This window comes from Cicer arietinum, chromosome 8 (assembly GCF_000331145.2).
Source record: "Cicer arietinum cultivar CDC Frontier isolate Library 1 chromosome 8, Cicar.CDCFrontier_v2.0, whole genome shotgun sequence".
Lineage (NCBI taxonomy): Eukaryota > Viridiplantae > Streptophyta > Magnoliopsida > Fabales > Fabaceae > Cicer > Cicer arietinum.
The window spans coordinates 6986622-6996930 of NC_021167.2; the positions used below are offsets into that span (position 1 = coordinate 6986622).

At 26.7% G+C, this 10309-nt stretch overlaps 1 protein-coding gene across 1 annotated transcript in view; it reads right to left on the bottom strand.

Moving 5' to 3' along the window:
- Positions 1-978, bottom strand: part of LOC101509048 (uncharacterized) — a 1482-nt gene extending 504 nt beyond the window's left edge. The window contains exons 1-2 of the mRNA XM_073364403.1: positions 773-978; positions 1-313 (exon numbers count right to left, since the gene is read on the bottom strand). Of these exons, the coding sequence (XP_073220504.1) occupies positions 1-297 (297 nt within the window). The 5' untranslated portion in view covers positions 298-313; positions 773-978. The remainder of the gene's footprint in view (positions 314-772) is intronic.
- Between the last annotated feature and the right edge of the window lie 9331 nt (positions 979-10309).

Here is a 10309-nt window from a genome sequence, read left to right on the forward strand (position 1 = left end):
ATCCTCCAGCACCAAATATTTCCGCCTCAGTTGACGGTATTCACTCTCACCTGCAGAGGAGTCGGGCAACGAATCTGAATTGGAACCTTCTGGTTTCTGAAAGGGCGGTGAGACTTCAGTCATCAAGTGCCTTTTTGTACTCTTGTTTCTTGATTTCAATGGCAGAGGAGCCTGTCCTTCTCCATTGACATTATTACCTTGCAACTGAAATAAAGATGCCTTCTGGGTTGAATTTTTCTTCTTCCTCGGTTTACTATTCAAAATCTCATCTGACAAAGGAATCCTTGGATCTTGCATTTTTCACCAATAGTCACTGCAGAATAATAAAAAACAATAACAACACACAAACACCAAGTTAGTGAAAGTAAAAAAGTAAAAATCTAAATTTTAAAATCAGAAATTGATTCTTAGCATTTCATATAATGAAATATAAACAAAAAGTCATCCGAATAGTTGATATATCTCGATACATCAATTTTTCATACAATTTTTTTCTTAGATTTCATTCCGAACGTAGTATTATTTTGTTAGGTGAAAATTAGCAGATAAACTACCTTACAGTTTTTTTGTGCCCTAGGCAAATTAAACATTCATAGATACACTTAAAAATCACCACACTTAGAAATCGAGATATAGTTAGAAACCATAATTCAATAAAAATCGAAATTAATCAATCTAAAAGCTTAACATCGAGACACTCATAGAAACTATGCAACACAGAAAAGGGAGATACAGATTGAAGTGGAATAAGTGAAAGAATGGTGAGATCTACCTGCGGTTTGGACACGGCAGCGAGGGACGTGCAGACGACGGTGCGGCGGCGCTGAATGAGAGGGAGCGACTGAAACGACTGGCTATGGGTTTAAAACGCAGTGAAAAATAAAAGGTGTTATATTTCTGTTTTTCATATAGAGTTTGTGCTGTGTTAAAAAGATAGAGTTTGAGTTAGAATCGGTTGGTTGTTAAGGAAAATGAGTCAAACTTCTAAAAAAATTAGGATTCGTTTTACCTTTATTTTTATATAACTCATTTTTTTCAGAAAAATTCTATTTTTTGTCCTTTATATCTTTAATTGTATTTTTTTTTAAATAGATATTTTATATTTTGAAAAATTTACAACTTAAATATTTTTGCAGTTTGCGGTTCCAAAAAGGTGATTTGTCCATTAAATGAACGATGCGTCATTAACACACGATTAATGATTAATTAATATATACACCAGACTTTACTTATTTGTAATAACTAGCTAAATTGTAACAAGTTGGTTATTCAATCTAACAACCCAACAAAACCCATAAATGCTCAAAATTTAGAAACACACAAAACCTTCAAAACTCAGTAATTGTTTTTACAATATTGATAAATTTATTTTTTAGGATTTTAAGAGGGTATTAACCTCTATTTTATCTTATTTATAATTTTGATTTTATTTTATTTATTGTATTTACAAAGTTGGTTATGAGATAATAAAATAATTTAAATTGGTTAAATCTACTAAATTTGTAGTACAAAATATTAAATTTAATACTTCAACTTATAAGTGCAGAGATTTATACACATTTCAAGAAGATTCAAATGTTGTTTTATAAAATTAGGATGTTCTTGTTATTATAAAAATAAAAAATAAAAAATAAACAATAGAGAGAAGAAGAACAAACTCTTTAGAATTTTGGTTGAATCTTGTTATTAAGATACTTTTTTACTATGTTTAATTTTAATTCAAGTTTTATTTTAGATTTTTATTTTTTATCTTAATTAAATTATTCTATTGTTTTATTTACACATTTGAAATGATCTACCTTTATATACCTTAATCAATCAATTCATCATTGATCAACTACAATTAATTGATAGATCAATAGAATAATTGAGATTAAGATTCTTGTATAATGAAACATATATACTTATATTTTAATCATTCAACATCTTGGTTCTTTATGCTTTCTCTTAATTCTATTTTTTTTTTGTATGATCAATCAAAGAATTAATTTAGCAAAAAGAATATTACGTTGAATGACGAACCTTTATTAATAGTTCGAAAGAGAGATTGATAATTGAAAAAATAAATGAGAAATTATATAAAGTTAGAACTTGAGATATTGATGTTACAAGTGAAACCATAATTCTAAGTTTACGTTTTTGTTATTGCAAACCAATAATAATTTTCATTAGTCTAAATAATATAAAGCATTGATTAATTTGATAGTTGTTAAATTAATTTGTGTAGATACGATAAATTTATATACTACTACTTGACAACCATGTACATTTGCAGAATTTTGTGCAATAAATTTTTTTCGTTGTTGTCGGGAAATTTGGTGCGAATTATTCAACCATCCCACTGGAAATAAACATAGACTTGTTATGACTTCTTGAATTCGAAAAAACTTTCCCTAATTGAAGACATTGCTATGAAAATTTGATTGATTTTGTTTTTAGGATTTATGATACGGGGAAAACTAAAAAGAAGGTTTTAAAAAGAGGAAGATGATGAAGTCTAGGTGTACGACCAATTCCACGTTGAAAACAAAGTCTTTTTTTGTTGCTAAATCATACATTTTTTTTACACATCTCAATTTTGTAACAGAGAACAACGAAAGTGTTAAGTTGTAATTTTTCAAGACATAAAATACCTATTCAAAAAGAAGAAAGAAAAAAAAGATAAAGGACAAAACTGTTACAAATAAATAAGATGAATGATCAAAAATGTAATTTGACCTATTTTTTCATCTATTTTTATTTTTATGAATAAAACAAATATTATAGAAGATATTATATAATTTTTTAAAGGCTTAGATACACTTTTAGTCTTTTAAGTTTAATTTAGTTATTTCTTAAGTTGTTTAAGTTTTTTCTTTTCAATTTGATCATTTAAGTGACACTCTATTTGTAACGTTAACCTTTATGTCATGATTTGTTTGCATAAATGACATTTTTTTAGTAATTTCGTTAAAAAAGTATTATTGGTGATTACAATGTTGACGTGTGCATATTGAGGTTGACGTGACAAATTATAAAAATAAATAATTCTCAAATTGATCTTTTAAGTATTAGGAAAGTACACTTTTTGTTCTCTAAGTTTAAACCATATTTGCTCATGTTCAATATTTATTTTCTTCCTTTTCACCATCTTTCTCTTCCACTTCATCTTTAAAAAACCTAAAATCCAAAATTTGTAATTCTAATAGAAAAAATCCAAACGTCAACCGTGTAAATTAGTGATGACTCTTAGAAATAAGAGTTATCTAACTTTTTTTACATTGAATCAATACTTGATAATTGAATCATTTATATTAGTTTGCTTAGTTTATTGAAGAACTTTTAGTTTACGTTAATTAGAGTTAAACACAACTTTGTGCATTTATTTATTAGATTTCATGTATTTTGTGTAGTGTAAAGGATTCACCATGTTTAGTGTTTTGCAAGATGCTATGGGGTGCTTAGTGAAAGTTGATCTTGAGTAGAATTGAAGGCTCTAACATTATTGAGCTGGAGTTAAAAGACTAACAAGTACAATGCAAAAAAGACAACAAGTGTGGTCTCTAGTCGAGTGACATGTGCAGATTACAATGACAAGAAATATTCCTTATTCATTGGACTTTTTCTTTATCATTATCATTTTAGGATTTTCATATCGTTGTAAAATAGAATAATATAGATATAACATTGAGATATTCTCTGCCCTAGGTCTGATTGTAGTTTCAGCTTCCATTACCTACCTTCAACTTTCATTCCATTTCTATTTATTTATAGCAGAACCAGAGCAAGGTGATGTATCATCGACTAAGGTGTTGTATCTCTAACTTAAGCACTAGTGATTGATAAATTAGTAGTTATCTTTGGTGGTTCACTTATGTTATTTTTATTTCACTTCTTTTGACTTGTAATAGATCTTTACCTGTGTTTCTTGTGTATACTTTTTGTCATGCTCACTATGAGCTAAAATACTTGTGGTGGATTATGTAGAATTTGATATGAAGTAAGTGATGTGTTTTGGTGCTTAGCATTTTTAACCCTTGTATATTTATGAAGACACTTATTTTAAATATCGTTTCATTGAATATAAAAAAAGTTTAATGAATGAATTTCAACTGGCTAATATGATAGTTTAATTAATGAACACATTAAACTAATCTAAATATTTAAACATAAGATTTAGAATCATAAAGTGAGTTAATCTGTTTTAACATGAGTATAATGGATCTAATGAGAGCTTAGACATGAGAAAATCATAATATAATTATATTTCCTCACATTGCTCTTAAGTGAATTAATATGCACTTAAATGATGTAGCACCCTAAAGCATCACTCAATAACTTACACATTTCAAAAGAAACATATTTTAACTATTTTAATCAATCAGATCTCAACATGAACATTATTTACTCTTTTAATTTTTTTTCTTTCTTTTGATCATATGAAACTTCTTGTTACTCTTTTCCACTCACTAACTAATCTGGATGAATGTATGATTATGGTAATCAAATAAAATTAATCCTTGTGAAAATGATCTTTATTTATCACTTTATTATTTGTTTGACGATGTATACTTGCATATGTCTTTGCACAACAATTAGAGAAAATTTCAAAACACAACTCCGTCATTCCAACAAGAATTAAAAAATGAGTTGTTCAGCCTAATTTTAAATTTTTTTTATAAGAAAAAATAAAAAGAAAAAAAGTAGACATCGAGTGTGTGTGTGCGAAAAGGAAGAAAAGGTGATGAGTATTGAGTTTTTGTTGAAATTAGGAAAATTGAAATTGTTCCACATTTTTTTAAATTATAAAAAAAGAAGGAGTTCATTACTATATATAAAGCTCTAAATTTTTATTACAATTCACACTAGACAGAATCACTTTTAAGCATGTATTTGATTTTTTTTTTCTTTTATTTTCTACTCTTCTATGTGTTTTAATAATTTTCACAAAATATTATTCCCAAATTATCATTTGACAACATAATTTTTATCTGATTAGAATTTTTACGATATTTTCTTGTGTTTAATTGTATTATTTAAAATTTCATGTAATGCATGGATTTAAGATAGATTTGATGAGACCTTATAATTAACATTGGGGTCACTAAATATTTAGTACATCTGATCAAAGCTCAACCAAAATCAACGATGACTACTATCATCATCTTTGTCCACTAAATTCTAACATGGTCAATGTATAACATAGCATCAAAATCAATTGTATCAATCAATGCATTTTCAAACATTGTCTACTATTATCATATTTGTCCACTAAATTCTAAATTTAACACTTGTATGTTAGCAAGAAACAATGACTAAACCATTCAAACTAGAGTGTCAATCGTTACGGTCACTAAAATTCATTGAATCTTTTGTCAATCGTCTTCTGAATTTTTAAGGCTACAAATCCTATGACAATGGCTCACCAATGGAACCAGTGAATGATAAACTATAAGTTGAAATTGTATTTGAAGCACATCTCAAAAAGCACAATAAACTAGTGAAATCAAATTGAAAGTTTTTTCTTTTAGTATGGTGGTTTAATTCAAAATCATCTTGAGGAATAAATTTTAAGTTCTTCTTGTTTAATCTTAAGGAATATATATTAAAAAAAAAATTGGTGAAGATAAATATTTAGTATATAGAAATCTCTACTAATAATTCATTTATGCTATATAAAAAAATTGTGAACGATTTTTTTTATATGTAATTTTTATGAGAAAATAAATTGTAATCTCTCATTATTAAAAGAGTAAAAAAATATATGAGAATTTTTTTGAAAGGTGAGTTATCATATGTCATAAATTTTCTAAGATTGATAGTACAGATGGTAGTTTCATGATAATTTTTTTTGTCAAAAAAAAAAATTTGTTCTTTTTTCTACAAGATGGTGACTCTTTTCTTAAAAAAAGATTGGAGTATTCATTCTTACTTTCTATTTTTCTGTCATTCATTACAAACTTTTACTCTACAAAGTCAACATACAACTTTATAAACAAATAATATATACTTTACAGATTGAATTTTGGCCATTATTTCTTTAAGAAATTTGGTCAATTTTATACGAAGGGAATATTGTTAATTTTAGAAGACATATATACACGTTTGTATCTCAATATCATATTATAAATGAAATTTTAATTTTTTACCATTCATAATATGATTATTAAGTTCGTAGTGTTTTTATGAATTATTATTATTTGAATTATCAATTATTATTTTTATTTAATTATTAAATTTAACTTAAATATTTCACATAATTTGTGTAAATTATTTATCTTTAACATTTGCAAGTTTAAAGTTTTAAAAATAAATATTTTTTAACATAAATACAGATAGTATGTTCTTTTTCAATAATTAACAGTGATATATAATTAATCATTTAAAATTTTAATGTTATTTGTATTGTATATGTTTATTGATTAAATTTGATAATAATTTCATTTTAATATATATATATAATTTATAAAAAAAAATGAATTTTATTATATCATTTTATTTGTAATTATAATAATATTAAACTTTATAATTTATATATATATATATATATATATATAGAATATTTTATAATTAACTCTAAAAAATATTTTTTTACTCCAAGCAACTCACGGAATCCTCTACACCGTTACTTCCTGTGTCTCAAAATAATTTAATCATGTCACATATATTAAAAAAATATTACTTTTATTAAATTATTTTTGTTAAATATTAATGTATTATCAAAATCATAAATACATAATAAAAAATAGATATTAAAAATAATATTAATTAAATAATCTAATTAAAAAAATATTAATTGAATGAGTAACATTTTTAAAATCAAACTTTTATTTATTAGCATATTATTGTTTTACACTATTAATTTAGATGTTATCACGCTATTAATTTAAATGTTGAAAATTTATTTATATATTTACTTTTTTTGTTTTTACATATATTTCAAATTTTGAATTTTTTTTTTTCAAAAAAAGATGAGGATAAACATTGTAGTGCGTCACAATGCCATGCGTCACTAACCAGAATAATGAAGCTTCTAACCCTCTTAGCTTCCATATTTTTTTCATGTCCGTAGTTTAATTTAACGGTAATGTTTACGTTAATATGTTTTGCATTTTAATTTTCTATCAACAATTTTCGTTTGAGTAATACTCGGTTTAAGCTAATCATTTAATTAAACACTGTATTAAAATAAAATTAGGAGGCAATAACATGTAAGAGAATAAACAAAAGCTATATATTTTTATTTTTATTCAAACAAAAGCTATATAAGTCCAAATAAAGTCATAAACTATTGTCAAGTTGCGCAGCAAAAGTAACACAAATCCAAATAAACTATTGTCAAGTTGGAGTTAAGAAAATGAATTAAGTTCCAAAGCTTATCATGAATCGGGAAACACACGTTTAGGCTATTTATGCTTTTTATTTGTATTGAATCGTATTATGCCATATGCTAAAAGATAAAATTCCACACACAAATATTATACATCAACGTTGGCACCATGATTGTCGTTTTATTATTGAATGACTTTTTTTCTGTCAAAAGGCATCTTCTTTATTTTCCTTTTCTTTGGCGGAGAAAAGAAAAGAAAAAGATATTTTTTATAAAAAATAATTAAATAAATAAACAAAAAGACACATGCACACGGTTTCATTTGACATACAAATTTCTGTACAAATCAATTATTACGACAATATCAATTTTTAGTTTTTTTTTCGTGGATTAGCTTTTGAGAGCTTGTACAATACATTAAAAAATTAATATATCTTGGTACAATCAATTATTGTAATATATTATTTATCTATCAAAATTTTTAATTTAATCAATTTTAATATATACTATAATAATATATACATGGGTCAATTTATAGTTTTTTAGAAAACATGCAGGAATACTATAATAATATATACTACAATGGTTTTAAAGTTTTTCAGTTTCTTTTGAATATCAGTGTTTCTTTTAACATGGGTCAATTTTTAATTTAGAAACTACTTTTTTTTAATGAAACGTACTATTTCATTAATTAATAAGAAAACAACATACCATTATAATTAAAGATAAGAAAATAAATAGACTAAACTCAATCAAGATCTCGATCATTAAATTAATATAGTTATTTGCATATAAAAAGTAGTTTATATACATTTTACAAATATTTACTAAGGTGGAATATAATTAAATATCACTCTAAAGATTTTTATACTATAGATAATCATTAAATTATAGTTTTTCTCATTCTATTCGTCTAGCGTTATAAATGACATTTTTTTCTATCTTTTTAAATTTTCTATTTTTGTTTTAATTAAATAAATGCTAAAACATTCTTCATCTATTCTTCCTTATTTCTATTTGCTACAATTTTAATTTTTGTTCCTCATGATATTATTGTCATGTACGTTAGTTCTTCAAGAGGAACCGTTGCAATTGATAATAATTTATTTCATGGGCAGATAGATTTCTAGGGCCATATATTTTATGTTCTATAATAATGTTAAAAGTGATGGCATTGAGTTATTGCATGTAAATTCTTAATTGCCAAAGTAACATGTTTATTGTCAATTGTGGTTCTTCCGTAATTTATGATTTGTTTTCAGGAAGTATAGTTATTAAGTGGAATATGTTCTTTTGAGTCTAGTCTGGATAGTGGATTTCATTTTCATGTTATAAATTTAAGAAACCTTTACTAGATCATTTGTTAATGTTTTTGGTTATTGAATTAAATTTGGTTTATAAATATTTAAAGAAATTGTGAATAAATAGTATGTTTGTTTAGAGGCAGTTCGGACCACTGTAACTATAAAAAAACTGTTTTTTTTTTTAATTTGTAAATGTGTTGTTGTTTGTATAACAATTCTTATATTTTTACACTTCAAATATTTATATATTTATTTATCACATCGGTTTTTACTATCTCTACTTTTCTACCATATATATTATATACATATTGTTAACAAAGAAAAGAGAAAGCAAGAGGAAGAAGAGAAACAACCACTCTAGGGTTTCATAACATAGAATGAACCAAAACCACAGTTAATAGAGTTACAATGAGTATATATATAAAAGAATAGAATTGTCTAGAATTGTCTAAAATACCCTTACTACTAATATATAATAATATTATCTAACATCTCCCCTCAAACTCACGATGCATTAACATGGAGCATCGAGAGTTTGTCAACTAAAAAAAAACGAAAACGTTTAATGGAATGCATCTTTGTGAACAAATCAGCAATCTGTAAAGAAGAGACAAACGGTAGAGTAATGATTCTATGCTGAAGATGATGATGAGAGGGGTAACGAGGAGGATCAACAATCGCAGGAGGTGGTTGGACAGCCGGGGGGACAAGAGGGATGTCACCAAAGAAGAAGCAACAATCAAAGAGAAGAACCAAGCCAACAAAAAATCAAACCGAAAAAGGAGCGACCAAAAAAAGGAGCAACAACCATATCAAAATCAACCGATAGGAACCACCAAAGAAGTAGCACCACGAAACCAAATCCAAACAAACCAAGGAGCAACAACCATATCAAAATCAACAGATAGGAACCACCAAAGAAGTAGCACCACGAAACCAAATCCAAACAAACCAAACCAAATAGAACCAAACAAAACTAAATCATATCAAACCAAACTAAACAAAGAGAGAAGCAACAAAGCAAATCACTAGAGAGATTAGCAATCAAACAGAAGAAGCAACAGACAGAGCGACAACACAGAAGATCAAATTTTCAGCCTCATCCAAGTATCCAACCCTTCCTAGAAGGTCAATCATACAACCATAATGCTCAATCTGAGGCACAATTCCAAATCTCTCCATTTCTTTGAAGCATCTTCTTCCTTCCTCTACCAAACCACAATGGTAAGCAGATAACACACTAGTCATTGTTATCTCATTCGGTTCAAATCCTTCCCGTAACATTGCTGCGAATACTTCTAACGCTTCCTTCGCACAACCATTGACACCATAACCATTTATCAAAGCATTCCACGACGATGTATCTTTTTCATTCATCTCCTCAAAAAGCAATTTAGCTTTTCCAATTTCCCCACATTTTGCATACATATCAACCAAAGCATACACATGAACATCTTCATCAAGTCGGTTCCTTTGCACAAACCCATGAATCCAAACACCCAAATCCAAAGAACTCAAATCAGCAACAGCAGGAAGAACACTCACAACCGTCACTTTATTCATTTCCACATCCAAACGTCCCCTCATTTTCCAAAACAACTTCAACGCATCGTGCGGTCGTCTATTCTCACAATATCCCCTAATCATCGCATTCCAACTAACCACATTCTTGACAGGCATACAATCAAACATAAAC